The following is a 22,162-nucleotide window of genomic DNA, read 5'->3' on the forward strand; positions in this document are numbered from 1 at the left end:
GTTTCTTTGTCCAACAGTGTGGGTGGAGCCTTTGAGGCTCGCAACAGTGATGCTCAATTCACTAGCCATGCTGTGTGGACAGAGGTTTCACCTCGTGCACACACAGGTCTTTGTCTCTGGGAGTGGCACACACTTTCCAGCATGAGGTCAGACTTCTGTCTTGACGGTAAACCCTCGAAAAGACCGCCAAGGCACAAGAACACTGCTTTAACTTGGTGAGCACTGTCTAAATTGCAACCTAGATACATGCTGGTTAAACCTCAATACCACCATTCTGTCAGGGATTAAAAGCACTGTGTTTGATACCAAACACAAAGAAAATAGACAGTCCCATAATGGAGTTGGACATCTGGGGTTGTCCAGTGTCCATTTCATGTTATCCTACGAATGGTTGGTCACTTGTGGTAGAATTACATTTGGAATGCCGCCACAGGGCAATATATGCTTGAACATATATTTCCACACATATAATGTAATGCACCCTACCTCCTGGGTTATAGGAGGCCTACCTTAGCGTAGACTGACATATGAAGTGCAGTGAGGTGACCCTGCCAAACATGGTGTGTGCAGAGTTGCACTCTAGCAGGCAGGTTGCTTGAGCAGGGCTGACATGGCCTGATGCCCCATTTACATCCCTGCCCTGGGTACCATTGATATCATACACTAGGGGCTTACAGGGGTGTTTTAGTACTTGCCAATTGGGTGAACCAATTCACATTTACAGATTAAGGGAAAGAACATGGTTAATGGTGCCTGGGTATCAGGACCCAGCACTTTTTCAGATCAATTACCACAGCATCGAGCAGTAAAAAGTGTGTGGAGGGGAGAATATCCAAAAAGGGCACTTTACAACACAAATGTTCAGTTTTTCTCTTTTATTGCAGGGGGTCCCCAGAGACCCATGGTTTCAGTCCCATTACCTCCTTCCCTACTGTCGGTGCTCAGCTTCTGCAGGGCTCTGGAGCAGAGGTCTGCAGTTCCAGTCTCCTGAGGCCTAGCGCCACACTGCTCATCCTGCAGAGTTTCTACCTTCGTCCTGCTGCCTCTCATGGCTGGAACAGAGGTCAACATGGAGCTGAAATCTTTCACATTGGAATAGATGTGGAGCCACCTAGTCTGAAATCACTGCCCCTTTGCACAAGCTAAAGGGAGGGATTTATGGGAATATGTGCGACTCGCCTATGCTGGGGTGCCTGGGTGAGTGCATGCGGGTAGTCCGGGGACCCTCTGCTGGTGGGAGCATTACAGGCCCTGCACTCCGAGCACCACTGTTACAGAAGCCTTGGCCCTGTATTCCAGAGGCATTGTAGAGTTGTGCACCTATTTTGCCTCTGGATCAACTGCTCTTGTTCGAGGGCTGGTCTCATAAGAATGAGCAAAATTCAAAATGGAGAGGCGAAGGGGAGCGGCCCTGCTGGAACTGAAAAATGGGAGGATAAACAAACCAAGGAAGGCTGAGCTGGGGGTTGAGAGGGGCAGGAGACCAGGGAGAAAAGCTAAATGGGCTAAAGATGAAGACACCAATTGAAGGAAAAAAGTGGACATTAGCAAGGCAAGGGAGAATGGGGTACCGAGGTGTAACAGTAACAATAATGGGAGGATGAATCGACAAAGAGTAAGTTAACGAAGGGAGGATGGGGTTAAAGGGAAGAAATGATGGATGGACCACTGAAAGCATGGAGAACAATCGAATGGGAGAATGACTATACCAGGGTAGTAACTGTGTAGAGACCGAGGCAAGGGAGGATGGAGGGACCATGGGATGGGTCAGAGGACCTACACAAAGGGCCCAGCAAACATTACTGGCTCAGGGTCTTGCAAATGCCAGGGGCAGCCACGTCAGTGGCACGTTTGTCAGTACCAAGGTGGGTGTAGTAAGAACTGGGAGCAGAGGAGGTTCGCTGTATCGGTGTGATACACACGCATCACATTTTTGCAATGTCACAATAAGACTACTTCTTCAGCCATGGTCGATCGCATGATTCTCAAAGGAGAAGCTTCCCCTTTGCAAATTAGATACCACCCTCTTTAAAGTGTCAGTGATTAGTGATTACCGTTGCAGTCGCAAACCATTGATCAGTTACTGATACATGATTCACACCTAGGAGCAGGGCCGGACTGGGAACCGAAATGGGCCCTGGCAAACAGCTCGGCCAGCCCCGGAGGGGAGGGCGGGTGTGGCCAAGCTGTTACAGGGAGCCTTATTGCTGCCCCCGGTAACAAAATCGGCCCCCACCCTGGCGGCCCACCGGGAAAACGCCCGGTGCCCGCTATGACTAGTCCGGCCCTGCCTAGGAGGCAGGTGCAACTTCCATGCCGCCTCCTATTTGCATTCAGAAAGGGACACCAACACCCTTTTACCTGCGAGAGCGACTTACTAACTCATACAAGGGACTTCGTACATTGTAAAAATCCTGCTTGTAGTGGCAAACCCGGCTAATGAGAATTACATGGTTTGTTATTGCTCAAGGGCTTTGTACATCAAGTCTTACATTTGCTAGTCTCATGCCAAAACTGACCACACCAAAATCCTGTCAACTTCTTTCCTTTCATGTTCATTGGCACCTGTATCTTTCCACTATTTAAGTGAACCAACATGTTCTTTGGGACATCTTGATATGAGTTAATAGATTTGTAGGATCGTCCGATATCTTTTCAGAATAAATCCAGCCAGGCACACCTTTGAAAAGGACAAAAGTTTTCCAAAGTAGCTTTATTGAGAACCCTTAAACTACCATTTAGGAACTGCGCATATGAATGAAGATCATAAAAATTATTTGTTGAAACAACTTTCCTTCAGTGCCATAGATATATTTAGATGTATTGATAGCTGGAGGAGACCTGAACATGTGGTCTCAGACTGGATATCATTTGACCTGGACGAAATTTATTTTATGCTGGTATATTTCTCGACATTTTGTGAATTTCGTGTCATGCTCGTTATACGAAATTCCTAAAATTACACCAGGTCGCAGAATTATGCACCCTTCGCAGTATAATTGCAGTATAATTTTTCTGGAAGCGCACAGGAACAAATGAAACTGCAGAAGGTGAGCAGCTATTGAGAACAGCACTTGTGTTTTCGCACTTTTTATAGTGTGAAATGTATACTCACCTAAAAAGATGACACAGGGACACATTTTATGCTAAAATAAAGTGCTAATTATTGGATTTGCATTTCACATATATTTATGCGCAATTACCTGAAATTTCATGCAATTGTGCTATAGGAATTTACGCAGATTTCGCACACCTCTAAAAATCACAGTAAATATGTGGTGATTAGCCCAAAGTCATAGGATTAGTTGACCAGCCCAACCAAGCCCCAAAAGTCTCTTGCATGGGCCGCACTGTAGTGACAGCATAGCTTGAATTGGGCAAGGTAATCCTAAATACGGTCTGTAGGCATTCAGACGACCCCCCCACCTACCAAGCTGATGAAACCATATGGCCTTCGTACAGATTACTTATGAACTCTAGGGTCACCCGATAATTAGTCCAGCTATATGGCTGACTGTCACAGTCTTCTGACACGATTCCGCTTACTAAAATACATAGTGGAAGGAGCGTAGTCCGATGGAGGGGTAGAAACAGTGAGTGAAAGAGAAAGGGCGGGATTTACTCGAGGATTTTCTTTTTATTTATAAGCATGGGACCTGCACTTCTGGTCACAGGTCCTCCATGAAGAAGAGTGGTCCTACACGTTATAACTAGATGAGAGTAGGTAGAAGACACTATGGCTGGTCTTTAGTTTAGTCAGTCAGGGTTGGTCATGGAGCGAGATGGACATATGGCTTTCCTTTCTCTTCTACAATGAGAAGTTCCACTGAAGGTTAACCCCAGGACTTACGGATTAAAAAACCTGATTGGATATACAGCATTTTGGATTCTTCGTTCTTGATTTAATAAAATATATGTGAAGAAACGAGTAGGTTCAAGCACTTAAATAAGTTGATGGTTCTCGTGGATCCTGGACTATCATTACATCAAAAGCTGTTCATGCACTCAATGGGAAGCAAACTAGACATTTTCAAGACCGGTATACACTAACTAAAAAAAAAGGGCAAGTTAATAAGATATTTCTGGCAAGAAGTGCAGATGGTTCATTTGCCCTCTTCTGCTGAACTGAAAATGACTGAATTAGTAGGAAAAACACCACGACCGTAATATAGTATCAGCTTTGAATGCTACTTCCACCTTTAGGGGAAAGGTAAAAACTAATTCAATGGAAAAAATACAACTGGTCCACAACAACGAGTTCGCTCTGGAATGTTATTTCAAAATGTAATAGGGCTAATTGAAAATGCAAAACCCTGGGTACTCAAGAGATTATCACTAGGACGTGAAGCCATGTTCAGATATTAATACTCTAAATATGTTGAAGTAGGTAACAGATTAGCAAAGCGGAATTTTTTTTGATTATATATCTGGCTGGTTAAGTAAATTAATTCTAAGGCACCAGATGTCAACATAAGGGATTGGACTCTTATGGAACAGGAGGAGAGATAACCAACTCTACCTGTTGAACAGAGTATTAATCAATATAAAAGTGATTTGTTTTTACGTTCTTTGGAATATCAATAACATTAGACATTTCATTTAGATCAACATACAGCCATAGGAGCTATTGCCAGTGAGCACAATATCTCTTTAAAACATATATCCAAACTGTTGTGATAGTGGTCACCAAAGAATCCATGAGTCAAGTTGTAAAGTTGATAGTTTACTGAATTAATGTCTGGGTGCGGCACTATACGGGCGGGAGTTTGAGGACACACCAAATGTATAACATTCCAGATGGTGGAAAACGACTTCTTAAGGTACCTTCTGTATATGTTTGCCACATGGATTTGGGAGTTCCGTTCCTGACAGATTTGATAATGCTACAGCCCACATTATTATGGCGTAAGATCTGGTCACTAGAATACACTGGCCTAAATCGTGCTATCATTGGAATTGCCTCAAGTCGAGTTTGTTTCCACGTATGCCTTGGCTGTCATATATTCAGTGCTTTTTTTTCACAACCTGGGGTACCACGATTACTCTGGAATCTATCAGTAGAAAAGAACTGAAAAACAAATGTATGGCGCATTTTGAGAACCTTAGGTTGATCACTGAAATCTCAAAGTCTAGTGTTTTGAAAATCAACTTATTTTAACTACGTATGAAATGCAGCCTATGTCAAATTTGTTTTAAATCCCAGGCATAGATTTATTCTGACACACTTAAGACTGCACATTTTTCATCACCTGATAAGCTTTCCTGAAAGAACGTGTGGTCTACAAAATTAACAAATAGTCCCTGTGATTGCCTGATGGCACAGAGTACCATGGACATAGTTTTTTTCTGTTAATTTGATAGTAGCTTGAGAAAACTTTGCATTTTACCTATTTTAAGACCTCTTAATTTTATACGTCACCCTGCTTACTTATATTTACAATTATTGACTACCATGGAGATTTGTTGTAGTATGTCAGGTTTTCTCTGGACTGTTTTTTACGCAAGAAAGATAATTTCACATTGTCCTTGATTAGCATTTTAATACAGTGTAAAAGAAACAAATCGATTTATGATGTTTTATTATTGTGTTTTTAAATAGTAATTTATTGTGTTTCATGATTTTATTACGAAATCAAATAAAGTATTGATTGATTGATTGTATTATTAAAAGCCCATGAGAACGGCGAAACAAAGCGGAATATTATTATTAAACAGTGAAGATTCTAACTTACCCACAAAAATCAAACACACCAATGCATATGCAACACAAACCTTGGCATCTGGCACCAATGTTTGTTCCAAGCTCACCTGATTCACCCATGTCCTTGTCCACTGCAGTACTATAAATTAATCTACTTTTGTTGGTACCCTAGGATCACCCTTTTGTGCCAGTTCAAGATCTTTGCTGACCTCCTAGGGACTTGAAAAAAACTACTGTGTGCTACTTCTGGACATTTGTTCGAATACCTGATTTCCACTGTACTATTGTCATCTGTTCTGATTTCATGGACAAAAAGTAAGTTGACATCTCCATCATCTCCCCACTATATTTTGGTTTTGCATATTTAAACTCCAACATCTCTGGTTATAAGATGTCTGGTAAAGAACCAGATTTATGCTGCCGAGAGATGTGGCTTAAAAAAGGGGCAGAGGTTGAGGACACTACGTGTTATTTCTACTTGTAGCTGTGGCATACTGGTGGCCAAATTAGAAGTAAGTGGGTGAATTAATAAAATTTTTGGTGTGTGTACTGTGCCTCCAACTAATCTGTACATTTAGCCATGGATGGGGGTTTTGATTTCTTTTTAGAAGGGCATGTTTCATTAAACCCACAGATTGTGCGCACTGAACATGATCACAAAGGGCGGGTGATTTGCACTGTGAGTGTAGGAGCCATTTCAAATAAGAGCTAGGGGATGCTGGTCCAGGCGATCTACCCAACCTGGATCTGGAAATAACTAGAGTAGAACTACCTGCCATTAAACTTTTGTAAATCTTTGGAGGATCATAAATAGTGGCATAATGTTTTGGGTACCTTCAATTTACTGATCCTTCAATTGTGATTAATGTAACATAGCGGTTACGCTGGGAGGTTCTGGATGAAGGCACTATGATGGAGTGGTGGGGGTTGAAGCATTATAATAGGTCAAGGTCCCATACTGGAGCCATAAAATGACTGCTTTCACTATTGTCCATCTCTTGCAAAGCTTGAATTCCGGTTTCCATGTTCAGGTGCGTATAAGACTCACCCAACCTATCAACTGCAGACTATGAGAGGATGACTTACTGATCCACGTGTCACATGGAAAACTATTTGCCTCAAATATTTTAGAACAAAATTTAATATGGTAACCTAATCACTTCAATAGCGCTGTGGGTAGAAGAACCATAGCATTAGCTGGCTTCAGATTTGGTGGCAGATTAACTAGAGTCGAGAGTGACCATATAGGCAATAGTCTATGATGCATGGTCTACTTTTAGGGACCTCTCAGTGGAAAGTAACATCTTCAAAGAGACCCAATCATTCACAAGTCTGGATGGCCTTAACAGACAGAAGCAAGCAAATTTGGGAATTGAAAATACTTACTCGGGTGGTCTGCTGTCCGGCCCCAAGGACCTTTGGAGAGAGATCTGCTCACTGGCATATGCATTGAAACAATGCTTATCATAGCCCCGCTCTTTCTCCTTGGTCTCCTCAGTCGTCCACACATCCTTCTTGAAAGCTTTGCCATCGGCGCCCGGACTGTTGGGGTCCTGCGGCGGCCGCTCCATAAAGGGCTTGAGTTCGGCCGGGGTGTAGTAGCCGGGCAGGCACACGTTGATGTTGGGCTCCTGGACTTCCTGCTGCGCCGGGGCATTGATCTGAAGCTTAGGCATGGAGTCCCGCAGATTGTTCACAGCCCCCCTCATCATGTCCAGCATTTGATCCTTCCTCTCGACGATGTTCCTCAACCAAGGGTCCTCTTGATTCCCCGTCGCCACATCCCGGTGCATGAAGAAGAGGAAGACGACAAACACAATGCCCACCGCCGCCAGTTTCAAGGGTCCATGTCTCCGTAGCAACCTCATCTTTTCAGATATTTCCAGAATATTCGGTAAGATTAAGATCGATCTACACAGCAACTAAATTGTAGAACTAGTCAGTCATCTCCCATCCTCGCTTCTGAGTACTGAAAAAAAGATACAAATCCTAATATTAGTCAATATCACACGGACCAAAGACAATTAACTGTACACAGTATTACATATAAATGGAAACTTTACTCCTCTACTCCCACCACAGGCTTCTGGAAGGTGTGCAGCTACACTGTGATGTAACAGACTGAAGAGATGAGGTGTCGATTCTTGATTGGTTGATGCATCTTAAATCACGATTCTAAGTTCTAGAACATTAGCATGATAAAAAAGCCTAGGTTCAGACTGTAAGAGTTCTTAAAATACACATTTTCTTAAGTAACTTTCTTCTACGAGATGCTTTCACAAAACATACTCTTCACTAATGTGTACATGCTGGGAAGCACTTTCTGGCGTTTGAGAGTTCTTAGTGACATAGTCGGACAGAATTTTCCATCCGGCCCGACTGCTGTGTTAGCTAGCAGCCAAATGAATACAATTTGTACTACACATAAATCTCAGTTTTATTCCGAGTCACAACAATTAGTCCGGCATGTTTGAATAAAGGGCTCTGAATCCTTCATTTACCCATCTCCCTTCCAGTTTTCTTTCTGCCCACCTCTGCACAAGGAAGCAATTAATAAAGCCTGAACCATTCACACAGTTTTGCATGAGAGAATCATGTTAACTAAGGGAGGGGGGGGGTGAAATTAAAGGACATGTACGTAGTGTCGTAGAAGAAATGTACTACTTTGTATGTATGTATGTATTCTAGCTCCACATTTATCCCCCCCTCCCCCTCACCCCATTTATCCCCTGAATGAGTTTTGAAGTTCCAGGCAAAATTATATATTGCTGTTTTAGTGTTCCCTTTCCCCCTCTTGGCAAAAGGCAATGTATTGAAATCTGGCACCACTGTGCAGCCCATTGACAGTGTTACTGAATCACCTGCCCTGCTCCTATTCACAATAGTTGTTGAACACCACTGATTGTAAGACCATATTGCACTTTTCATATGATGAAGTAAGGAGAAAAACAGTTTTAATTGTACAATTAAGTCTTTGACCAAAGTTCACCATATTTTGAAGAACACCTTAAGAGGACATACATGTTCGTTAAGTTTGATGAATATCCGTCATGAAATTCATACCTTGAAACGTGTTTTTAGCATCCATTTTTTATCACTTTAACACGGGCTGCTCCAGACACAACACTGAATGACACATTGCTAAAGTTTGCCCTCATCAAAATTTACCATGCACTCAGAACTTACTTGGGCCTAGTGGGCGCTTTGAAAAATGATGGGAAATGTTGCAGTATTATTATAACTTACTTTAAAAACCATCTGTCAATTTATGGTCAGTCATGCGCAGAACGATCTAATTTAAACCCAGCCGCTATCTCGGACACACGATCAGAAGCACTCTGGGAAGCCGTTGCTGATTCATGTTCAGGCACTACTAGGCCAAGAGAGAATGTGCATTAAAGAAACCGGCACAAGGTCCATGCAACTAGATGTCCTCTTTGTTACAGTAACTTGGGCAACTATCAATTCCAACCCCGATTTACTAATTGCAACCCCTCCAGGGTACGCAATGACAAGAGTTGATAGATTGATTAAAAAAATGTGGAGACTTAGGATTAATTTATAAAAGTAATTTTAAATGTAAAATTGAGTCCTCACCAAGTTCAGACTGCAAATTTCTCAATTTCAGTCTTGAACTAACAAGCAACTACGCCTTCTAAGGCTTGCTTATCTATTGTCCACCAGGCCCAAAAAACGATTTTCTACACTCTATCTTTACTTTGGTCAAGAGAGGGGCTTGCAACAGCAACTTTATAGTACTCGGGGATTTAAACTTTCATTTAGACTCCATTGAGGACAAAGAAACTGAGTTTTTTTTTTTTAACATAATGAAGGGCTTCGATCTTTCCAAAGTTCTACATCAACCCACACATAGCACTGGTCACACATTAGATGCCATTTTTTCCAATAACTATTTCATTTCAGTGAAGGAATTTCTTCCTCTTACATGGTATGACCATAAAGCCATTACTTTAAACTTAACAGCCCCCCCACCGCTTTAAGTAGGAAAACAGATCACAATCCTACATTACACTATCTTTGGTCCAAAACCAATTTTGATATTCTGCAACAACATCTTCCCCAGGTGTATCACACTTAACTAACCGACCCTACCCGGGCCACAGAGAATTACACACTCCAATTAAACGCCGCCATTTCCAAAGCTGTGCCCAAAAGTTGTAGGGGCCCTCAAAAAATTAAACAATCTGCACCATGGCTCACTGAAACTCTTCGTCTGGAAAAACAAAAGAGTAGAAGACAGGAAAGAAAATGGAGAGCAAATTATAAACCCTCTGATAAAGTAATTTACAAACAGACTCTGGCTAACTATAAGGCAATTATTATTAGAGAAAAATAGGTGTATTTTACACAGCAAATAGAGACATCCAAGAATTCCACCAGAGAACTCTTCGAGATTATAAATAAACTCTCCAATTCTCCCGAAAACAGTAGCAACAACAATAGTACATCCTTTTGCGAGTAAATAGCTTCCTATTTTTTTGACAAAGTGGAACAAATTTTCAATCAGTTTACCTGCTCCAAAAGCTTGGATCCCATCAATAGCCCCACTATAGCATACTTCCACTCCTGATCCAAACTATCCTCTCAAAAATCCTCAATCTAAACTCAGCCAATTTTCTTACGTCACTGATACAGAAGTCCTTAACCTAATCAAGTCCACTAAATAAGGGTCACCACTTGATCCCTGTCCACTCTCAATACTCATGAAGGTTCCTATCCCTATTGCCTCGTATCTCACCAACATCTTCAATGGGATGTTCAGTTTTGGGACCTTTCCCAAATTATGGAAAAGGTCATCCATCCTGCCACTCCTCAAGAAACCTAATCTAGACCCCGATAAACCAGCTAACTATCGCTCTATCTCTAGGCTACCTTTTCCAGCAAAGATAGTGGTACGGCTCATCAATCTATAACGGACTCAGTCCCTTCAGGACAATCAGCTATTGGACCCCACCCAATTCGGTTTTAGGGCCGAACATAGCACAGAAACAGCCTTAATAAAAACTACAGATGAACTTAAATTCATTCTCGATAAAGGAGGTTCTGCAGCCCTTGTCCTCCTCGACTTGTCGGTGACGTTGAACACAGTCAATCATGCTACTCTCGTCGATCACCTAAAAAAACTGGGCATCACCGGCAAATCGCTTGACCTACTTCATTCTTTCTTAACTGACAGGGAGCAGTCTGTCATGATGGAGAATTTCACATCCAAATGTTTCTCCCTCCCTTGCGGGGTTCCTCAAGGATCTTCCCCAAGTCCCTTACTTTTTAATATCTATGTGGTCGAAGTCTCCGTCCTGATCAGATCCTTTGGGTTCTCTCCCACCTCATATGCGGACGACACGCAGATTGTCGGGTCGGCCTCAAATACTGTGGATGCTACTATCTTTCAATTTCACGACTGTATGAGAGCAGTCAGCAACTGGATGGGTAAACATTGCCTTAAACGTAACTCAGAAAAAACCGAGGTCATTCATTTTGGCAACAAACCACATTTTTCGAACCCATCTTGCTGGCCTAAAGAGTTAGGAACTCTCCCTATCCCGGTCCAAAAACCAAAAAATCTGGGCGTAATCATTGATAACAAGCATATCTGTTCCGTTGTCTCTTCCAGTTTCAACATGTTGAGAATCATTAAGATGATTCTCCCTTTCATCCCTTTGACTTCCTGAAAAACAGTAATTTCTTTACTAGTTCTTACAAAACTGGACTACTGTAACGGACTGGATGTCAAGTCCCAGAAGCAGTACAAAAGGAAACTACAGAGCGTTCAAAACGCGGCGGCATGACTTATTCTTGATCTGCCCAAGTTTCATCCCGTCTCGGCACCCATCAAGAAGCTCCATTGGCTCCCAGCTTTTAACCGCATCAAATTCAAGGGACTCTGCCTTGCCTACAAGGCCTTACACAACTCGGGGCCCAGCTACCTTAGCCATTCCATCTCCTAGTACATTCCCAATCGAAATCTACCATCAAAAAATACAGCGATGATCTCTCGCTCCAAATTCAAGAGAGTTAAATGGGGGGCAGCGGTTTCTCTTCTGAAACCCCAGCACTTTAGAACACTCCGCCTATACATATCAAAGCGGCTCCAGCTGTATGGACTTTTAGGAAACTGTTAAAAACCTGGCTTTTCAATGTCTAGCCTCTTTTCTTTCCTGTTACTGCTTCACTGCAATACCCAACATAGCGCCAAGACACCTACGGTTATTCGTGCACTTTACAAATTCAATAACATAACAAATAACATACAAGGCGTGTGCAGCCAAGCCACAGCGAATGTATATGAATACCAACAGACGTGCATGCCATCAACAGATCTACATTCATACAGTATCCGTATCCATGGAAAAAACAAGCGTAGGCTAAGCGAAAAGGTCTTGCCTATTGGCTTTATCGTTTTTTATCCATGTTGTGCAGCATGTCTGAAAGTTGAAATAAAAAAGCTTTTTTTTTTTATGATGGCGGGAGGGTGGGGTGGGACTCTGTTGCACGTCCTCCCTCAAATACACCTCTTGCCCCGCCTTCACCAGTATTAAAAGAAATGCTCTGACATGGCTAGTGCTGCCCACGCCACAGTGCTTTTTTTTTTTTCTTTCTTTCTTTCAGCCATGCTGCACAGCAGCAGTACTGATGATGTATAACATGACTAAAGCTTTGAAAAAGCAAACAGCTAGCATGGGCGAGACCTATTGGTTTTTACCAATGCTTGTTGAACTTGTCGCTCCTAAAGAGCACTGGGCCAGTTCAAGGTTATTCTGTATTTTTTGGTTCTGGTGTAAGCTGGGCTCCCTTCATCTCTAAACTTAGGATTGGCAGATAGACCTGGGGTCTTAGGTGAGGTGGATATTTGGGTCAGTTATGGTTCATGTGTACAGTGTTGTGCAGAGATTAGGCATTTTTGTTGACTTCGTTCATACTTTTAATTGTGTGTGTGCATGATTGATTACACAAGCTTAAATCCCACTTCTATCACTGCAATATGAAGATTTTAATTAAGTGTGCATCTCCAAAGACAATCAAGGGATGTAATGTCCGCAGAGCTGCAGGCAAATGGTTGTGGAGTGTATTTTAAAACTAGCAATATAGTGTTTTCAGACACCTGGTAATTACTCCTGTGACATGCTGTTTACAGTGGAACATCCAGGACAGTAGTATTGTTTTGTCTTTACATATTACGGTAATAAAGGAGATATAACCTATAGATCCAGGAGTGACATAGGGCTGTGAGTTCTGGACCAACACATGGGTTATGGTAAATGGCCTGCTGCTAGCTTGGACTCTGGGTGGCCTTACTATTGCTTTTCGTATATCGCCAATAGGTGGTTTCAAGCTTCATACGCTCCCAATCGCCTTCAGCCACGAATAATAGTGTTTTTTGTGGAGAAGCAGCAATGACTACCCTTCACTAGCATTGATATGTTCATGTTTTCTCTCTTTAGCTGAGGTAGAGAAGCCAACTATAGAGCCATCACGACTAGATAAACCTCAGCATGGGAACAATATTCACAGCTTGGAGACGTGTTACAAGGTTCTGATCAGTCGTGGACGCCACAACACAGAAGTGGGGGGTGATAGGAACAATTCTAATTTTTTTAAGCTTACCTTTTCCCCCGCAACCTCTGATGCAGACGGCCTCCTCGCAGCTCTCCCAGCAGTTCCTGGTAAGGCAGAGGCTTCTCAACCATTCCAGATATTGCTCTGCTGGGAGAGCAGTGCCAGGATTGGTCTGCGCGGCCTGCTCTGCCGCTCAGACACTGCCAGTGAGCCGGAGGCATTTCTCCAACCTGGCTGTGAATACAGCCGCATTCACAGCAGGGTTGGAGAAATATAATTGCGCATGTATGTATGGCTGGCCTAGGACGGCAGGCCAAACATACATGCGCACTTCTAAGTGCCAGCATCTGCTGGTCATGTCCCGCCCTGCCCTCCACGCATGTCAAATCCAGTCAAAGAAAAATACAATTATATTGTTTCATTGTCAGTTTATTTTTCTTGGACTGGCTCGGATGAGTGGGGCGACGCTCCTCTCCCATTATGGAGGAGCTGAGCCGCCCCTGGTTCTGATTAATGGTAAAACTGGACATATATGTCTGGTCCATGAAGTAAATAGCCTCTGTCTATGTTTTACCTGATGGGTGTTGTGCCATTCGGCATGTTTATGTTCTGAGAAGACCCATGTAAACTTACAGATGGGTCTAACGTCAGCACTGTAACAGGAATTGTTTAGTATCCAATGGACTTAAGACAGTATTCAGAATACATACTGAACTGCGGCTCTGAATAAATTAGTATTTTTTGTATTTCACATTACTGCACCTATGAGCACTGCGCCATCTGAACAACTAGACATTGCATGGAATATTAAACACCTGTTTGGAGAATAAACACACAGTCATTGATGATATTGAGCGAGAGTTTATTTTAGGATAACTTCAAGGTGATATGCGCAAAGAGCCCTAGGGAACCGTTGTATTATTTCTATGTTTTGAAACAAAATCATGCACACTGACAAAAGTAAAGGCGCACTAGATGTCGGAGCGTCCGTTCAACAGCAGCGTTTTGAAAAAAAAGAGTGAAATACATTCAGCGATCTTCTGATTCACTTATTTCATTTTCAGAAACTGGCATCATGTGCTGCATTTAGTACCTGCATATATGTGCATATAGACATGCCTTCTAAACATGGATATGCTGCTATTAATACTGGTTTTCTAAATATTTTACCCTCCCCCAGCTCCACTAAAGTCAAGAAAAAAAGTGTGTGAGAGACCTAAAGAAGATGAAACTAAAATCCTCCTAAAGCCATCTGTAGAGAGACTGGCAAAGTGAAACCAGCTCCCGTTGACCAATGAAAAGAAGAGAATTGAGAGTGAAGAAGACGCCAACCATTAGTAAGTAATGGGCGTACTCAAAGCCTTTTTCATTAAGTTTTAGTTAACAAGAGATCACGCAAGTGACTGCATATGCGCGGTCTCAGGCAAGACATAAAATGCAAGAGGTGTACATTTTCCACTACACAAACAAGGAATGAATATTTTCACATTTAACAATATGTGATACCCAACCTGTTACTGAGTCAGGGCCTTTCACTTCGAAACGAAAAGATGATAAATGTTCAGAGTTGAAGTTAAAAGAAAACAAAATCCAGACTGATAACTCAGAGAGGAACAGAAGACCAGCTTTTATGCAAAGCATCATTTTAACAGGGACATCTAAACCACAACGAGAGGACTGACTGCCAGTCAACCCTAGATACAAATCACTCAAAATAGGCCTTATAAACGCATCCTCACCAACTGAACATCCACTAAGAATACACGACAATCACGGAGGACCAATGTGTAAGCTGATGAGTGAGAGATCTTGTTCTCTTCTGATGCACTCACCCTCCTAAATTCTCTGCTCCCAGGAAGAGACCTTCAGAGACCTTGCATTTATTAATCATGATGCTTCAAAGCATTCGGAGGTTCGGGACACAAACTTCAATATGTTAGAGCACAAGATGGTCTAAAGTCTTCATTAACCACTAGCTTGATGTAGCGTAAAACAGTATTTTACTCCACTTCCCCAAAAAAATCTCTAATTTTACTTTGTCTACTAAAGACATATCCAAGAAGATCCAATTCTTGGGTGATCTCAGTCTCTGGATAGACATCTCAAACAGCAAACGGGCCCCTGAAGTTGTTAAAAAACAAGAGTTGCTCAGTTTCTTCCAACAATCCCCTCCCCAAGCATTTGGCTAATACTTTAGTACTGATCTTCACCTGCAATATCCATGGTTCACTTTTCCATGAAGCTCTGTGCGATCGAAGTCGCCAGAGAAAGAAGCAAACTTTAAGCACGTGTCCCCCTTCAGACTCTCGATTTCCCACCGGAAGGCTTCACTGACCCGATTCCACTAACTTTATCACACTGATGATGTATCACCCCCTTAACCGACTCTAATCCTCGAGTTCTCCTAGTTCTTCTCCATCTTAAAACCTCTGGTATTCCAAATGCTCTGGCCCCAGTTCAACCTAAAGCTCAAATAAGTGGAGGCGTCTTTTAATAAGCCATTCAGATCAGACTTGGTTGACACCAAAAGAATGGGGCAGGAACTGGAACAAAGATAAAGAAAAACCCAAGAACCAATCAAAAGATGTTCGAAGAGCTCACATGAGAGAATATCATAAGGGGTCCAAGAGGAAAAGAAAGCTCATGTCATTGCAAGTAATCCGGCCACTAACAAATCTAGGGAACTGTTTTAACTATTAGGGGGAAGTTACAAATCCACGGTATTATGCAATGCCCCCGTCACAACAGATCAACACCGGAAAGAAAAAACCTGCAGGGATGAGGCCAAGATTTCTGAAAAGTCACAGATTCCCCCTTGTCCCCCAATTGACTGACGTAAATTCAGATGCTGTTGTCATCCTTTGAAATGTAAAATTCTGTATAAATAAACTATGCCACATGTAAACAGAAAGACTCAAATATACGGGTTTGGCTTTAGCCTGTGACCACAATAAAAGCCAATTTCCTAATATAGACTCAAATGTTTACCTTGCTACAAGGTACAGTCCGTAACAAACTAAAACATCTAGTGAGCACACCACAGTTAAATGAACCATTGACTGACCTGCACTAACAAGCAGATTAATGGCCCATCTCAAATCTTGCTTTTATTAGCAAGGCCATTCGACAGTCCGATAATTCATCAATTGGAACTGTTTGCAGAGGCAGAACAGTATTCCTCATAGCATACAATTATGTTTCAGACCAGGAAGTGGGAAGGAACCAACAATGGAAGACACCAACAAAGCACACACAGCACACTTTGAGTCCATTTATTCCGCTTGAAGGTAGTATTGAGTTTTGAGAAATATATATATTTTTTCCTTAATAATGCTCTTTAATACTTTGGAGATCGTAAAATTTCAAGCCCCAATCGCTCTAGACACCACTGAAACCTTGTTTTTGTTTTCTATGCACCTTGTTTTTTAAAAACAAAAATGAACAAAAACCAAAACAAACTAAAAGCAGAGGAGATCTTTGATAAATGGGTGGGTGCAACTGCGAGTCTGTGGCCAAGGCACACAAAACAAGGAGTTTGCTGCAATTCCCATCATGAAATGCATGTCCTGATCCTTTTAAAAAACGTTTTTTAAAATCTCATGTAGCTATTGGGTGCAAAAAAGCAAAGACAGGAGCAGTAATATCTTTCCACTGCTGTGCAGCTGTCAACCGCCCCACTGGAAAGCAGTTATCTGGAACGTCTCGTGCTGAAGCCTCCAGCGGGCAGTCACTCATTAAAGTGTCCCTGGAAAGGAGTCAGGCTGGCAGCCAACAGAGCGCAGACTCTGGGCCAGTGCAGCCATGTCCGAATAATAGCAGTAATAAACCCCGATCTGAACATAATGTGCCACCTCGGATGGTAACACACACACACACATATATATATAGAAAATAAAGGTTATAGAGATTAAGGCTCAGATTTTACTTGTACAAAATGAATGAAATTCAGCAGTTACAGTTAGCTGAATTAGCTATAACTCGCACCCCTGCAATGTACAGCTTATGACCTCACATATTACATCACTCATGACATGGTCAGTGACATCACTGCAGGGCTGCGGTAGGGGGTACCACGCGGCTCCCCCTTTCAATAATACCTAAAGCCCCGGTAATGTGGCAATCCCCGGGACGCGGGGGTGCCGCATTAGCACCACTGCATATTTTTTTTTTTATAATCATGCCCCCGGGATTTGGCCCACCCGGTGTCTCCTTTCAAAAGATGCGCAGAGCCTGCACTTTCTTTTTTTGTCAATTTTGCATTGGTTTGCAGATCCAATGTGAATTTGCAGCAAAATTGTCAAAAATATATGCTTTTAATGCCTGGCGGTGTCCCTCAGGGACCCTGACAGTATTCCTAGGGGGAATCAGTGTATTCCTACCTGCCCCTGTTCTTTTTTATTTTTTTACTTTTTTCTGGGACTCTGCTTCGATCCTAGTCCCAAGATGGCTGCCAACACTTTCTGGTTTGAAGTGTTGGCAGCCAATCAGATCTCATGACGAGATCGGGAGGGGGATGTGGATCCTCCACGTCCCTAAATATACACACATTTAGAAATGTATTTAAATAACTCCAAAACTACTGAACGGATTTACACCAAATAACAAAAAGGCACACCCCTGAACAAACATCTACCTTCTTGGCAAATTTGGTGTAATTCAGTTCAACAGTTCAGTCTGTAGCCGTGTCTAAATGTCCTAGGACTATTAACATGGGAAAAATGCACTTTTAAGAAGCCCCTGGTATTTGGCCCCTGCTTGATGGACCACCCCCAAACTTTAAAGATAGCAGCTGACGTGAACGTCGTAACAGTTTTGGAAATTTCGTGAAGATTCGTCAAACTGCGGCAAAGTTATTGGCAAAACATAAAACGCTCTTCGTATGGTAACTACATCCTAACTATAACTATCTACTGGCTACCGCCAGTAGGTAAAATACGATTATATATACATATATTTTAAAAAATCACCTTTATAGAGAATTTTGCTGCTGCGCAAAAAGTAAGAGAATGACTCAATTCACAATCCACATGCACTTCGTTTGCAGAGTCCTTGTGTTGGCTTCTCTCACAGTTGCTAACGTGTTCCTGAATCGGCCTAAAAAGTGTTTCCAACTAAGGAGCCAGTGTCAGTAAGATGCAACTATTTCCCTAGTCGACATTGTAGACTAGTGAATATTCATTTTTGTTCTGGCTCCTTATTTGTATCGTTTTTACCAGGACTTCTCTGGTTTTGACCAACAAAACTTCTGTGGAAACAACCAGACCTGAGCTGATGCTGTGTCCCGTCTCCTGATGAAGGTGTAGTTTTATAGTCATTTAGCTAAATCAGAAGAACAGCTGCGACACCATACATGTACAAACTGGCACAGTCATCCACAGCACCTGTGTAATGATAAATAACGGGAACTTGGTCACTTATGCAACCGCAATGCGGAGGTGTATATGTAGCTTTTTGTGCCTCCTCTCTGACCACCCTGTGAATAAAATGGCGTGCGGACATTAACTAGGGCACAATGGCGCCCCTAGTGTTATACACTGGCCTGCAAAGTCGATATCCTATTTACAGTAGCTCGTGAAACAAAGCATAAAAAGTAGTCACAGGCTGGTTTGTGACGGACCATGCAATCATTCAACACAGGCAAACAAAGCTCTTGTTCTTAAAATCTGGGCGAAAATCCAAAGGTTGACAGGACCGATGTTCTGACCGAGTTGCCCTTTACATGGTATTCACTGCGTGTTTACTGAGAAATGATAGCTTGGAAACTTGAAGAGCAGCCTACCAAACCTAGGTTTCGATAGAAAAGTCATCCACCCCTGCTGTTTCAATTCAGACTGAACTGTGCTCTAAACTGAGAGGCCTGTCTATGCAGGTCACTGGATTAATGCGAAAGCAAGTAGCAAGTGATGAGGGCTGTAAAGTGCGTAGTCCCAAGAGCAGCGAGCCTCAGCATTTTGATTTTATTGATGAAATCAATGCTAGGCTACTGCAAATTGAAAAAGCCCAGGAGGGTTTGAGAGGCCTTCATCAGGAAGCAACCAGCAGTGAGGAAACCTGTCCCAGGCTCCGACTACATATTATGATTTCTGACTAAGCCATATAAATGGGTCTAAAGCCACCACGAATACCTAGAACACTCCTCTAGCTCAGTTCTAATGTTGTGAAGTGTGGCGTGGCTACGGCTTCTCTCAAGCCGATCCTGGAAACCAAAAATGTTTCAAAACTTTACAGGCGGAACCGACAGTGCTTAATTTGTTTTAAAAAAAAAAAAGAGAGAGAGCCGAGTGCTCCTGGTTGCAGTTCATAGCTAAAAACCTTGGTGTTTTAACTGTGAGAATGTACAAGCAATTTGCAAAGTACAGGGTTGCTCAAGGCGTGTTGTGTGCATGACAAGTGAATATTGACACGAGTTACGCTCTACTAGAGCATAAGCACATTGTTCCTTTGAAACAAGCACATCGACTCTACAACCTTACCAAAACCAACCTCACACACACTGTCCCCATTTGGAATAGTTGTTTACTAACATTGAACGTCAAAGGTTATGTTAATATGCAATGCAGCCAAAGTATCAAATTTTAATTCATAACGTACGTTCATTAGCATTAGCGAGCCAAAACGCTCAGGCTGGACTTACCCTCATACTGGATTCCCAAGGTACCATGTCACAAGATGATACCGGCTTTCCTACGGGGTGGTGCAGCGCAGTAGGAAAATTAGGCACAGTAGTTCCAAAATGCTGAAATCTCTGTGCTGCATGCCAGGTGCAGCAGTAGCTTTACTTGACACAGAGAGGGTCACCCCAACCAACTTTCACCAAGCACTAACTTCACACCAAGCACTAACTTCATTCCACAGACAACGCATGGTTCCCAATCTATCCACTCTTGTCCTTGCTATCTCCATAGAACCGGCCCATGTGTTTTTTCCCCATCCACACCCATTCGGTAGCGTGCATAGAAATGTTGGATAGTGAATGCATCTGTCTCTAGCTACCAACTCTACTTTTTTTCTTAGCTCCTATCCTAGCTCCAAAACTTTACGGCTCCACCTTAATGGGGTCAACATATTTCAACCATCTCTTAAATGTATGTTTAATCAGGATAAATTTGTCTTTCCTTTTGTTTGCATTACACTTTGCACTTCTCTTGATTTATTGCTGTGATACCAACCTACCTGCTGATTAATGCCTTGACCACTTAAATCTCTACTTTTATGTCAAAGCCTACAAGACAGCGCAGCGGTCTGGTTTGCTAACATCTTGGGGGCATTTGGAAAGCTTCCCTGAGAATGCATTCAGCACATTGCTTACCATTGGCTTTGTGGTTTGTAACTATCATTTGCTTGAGTTTTATTTGCTGGCTCTACTTGTTCTAGGCTGTCCAGATTAAGTTTGTCCCTTCCATTACCCAAACTCTATTTATTGTATTCTTCTACCAGTGCTCAATTTCAGTAGACAGGCCTCATTTTCTTATCTTGTCACATCTGTTGTGTAGGTCAAATGTCGGGCTCTGGTTTCCAGGGAGCATGATGTTTACTTTTCTTTCTCTGACTTCCAAGTGAGAGGATTTATGTAACAATCATGCTGGCTACTGCATGAGTGTTTGAGGAAGGCTGTAAGGTTTTTTTTTCCCCAGGCACACAAAAAGTAAATATCTGTAAATAAACAGTGCAGATATTTCAGAATATATCAGAATTACCAAAGCACAAATGGAGCTCATTTTTGGTAATTCTGAAGTGTGGTGGAAACAAATATTTGAATACGATCAAAGCAAATCAATACGCTGGGAGATAAAATTTCCATACATTATCGTTTGTGCGCTGTGTACTTTTATCAGTAAAACTGTATGCCTGTGCAAATGTAATGGTCATTTCAACTAAAGATGCATTGTCTGTAGTGGCAGTGCGCTACCACATCATGTATACTTCACTTTACCCCACTCTACTCTGCACCTCTGCACACTGCATCACTGTACTCTATTCTGCACCACTCCACACATCTCTATACCACTCTACGCCAATGCACTCTAGCTTACACTACTCTACTATGCACCACTGCAACATTCGTCACTCCGCTCTATGCCATTCTGTAACACTGCGCTCTACGCCAGCACACTCTATGCCACTGTACTCTACTGTGCACCACTCCACTCAAACAATCTACTTTACCCCACTGCACTCAGTGCCTCTGTACCACTCCACTCTGCACCACTGCACTCTACGCCAATGCACTCTAAATCACTTTACTCAAACCAATGCCTTCTACGCCACTCTACACCACTGCGCTCTACCCAACCATACTCTAAACCATTGCACTCTATGCCAACTACTCTGCACCTCTGCATTCTACACCACAATACTCTGCAATACTTTATGCCACTGCACACTACACCATTCTACACCATTGCATTCTATGTCACTGCACTCTACTCCATTCTACTCTGAACCGCTGTACTGTACACCACTGCTATCGGCACCCCTCTACTCTGCACCACTGTACTCTAGGCCACTGCACTCCGCTGTACTCCACCCTGCACCACTTGCTTCTTCTGTGAAACAATCTACACTACACCGCTACAATCTACCCTGCACCACTCTATGCACTGCACTCTACACCACTTCATTCGAAACCAGTACACTCTACACCAATCTACTCTGACCCACTGTACTTTACGCCACTTCATACAAGGCCACTCTACTCCACTATGATACTCCACTCTATGACACTGTACTTCTTTAAACTCCACTCTGTGCCCCTCCCCTCTACAACACTACTCCATCCACTCTATGACACTGTACGCAACTCCCCCTGTGCCACTCCATGCCACTTTACTCTATTCTTTGAAAACTACTCCACTCTATGCCACTCCACTCTGACACTTTACT

At 42.6% G+C, this 22,162-nt stretch overlaps 1 protein-coding gene across 1 annotated transcript in view; it reads right to left on the bottom strand.

Annotated features, from left to right (window-relative positions):
- GALNT6 (polypeptide N-acetylgalactosaminyltransferase 6) overlaps positions 1–22,162 on the bottom strand; it is a 245,689-nt gene that overhangs the window by 136,437 nt on the left and 87,090 nt on the right. The window contains exon 2 of the mRNA XM_085654494.1: positions 7,088–7,670. Coding sequence (XP_085510620.1) covers positions 7,088–7,569 — 482 coding nt within the window. The 5' untranslated portion in view covers positions 7,570–7,670. The remainder of the gene's footprint in view (positions 1–7,087; positions 7,671–22,162) is intronic.

Source organism: Triturus cristatus, chromosome 4_1 (assembly GCF_964204655.1).
Source record: "Triturus cristatus chromosome 4_1, aTriCri1.1, whole genome shotgun sequence".
In the NCBI taxonomy this organism is placed as follows: Eukaryota; Metazoa; Chordata; class Amphibia; order Caudata; family Salamandridae; genus Triturus; species Triturus cristatus.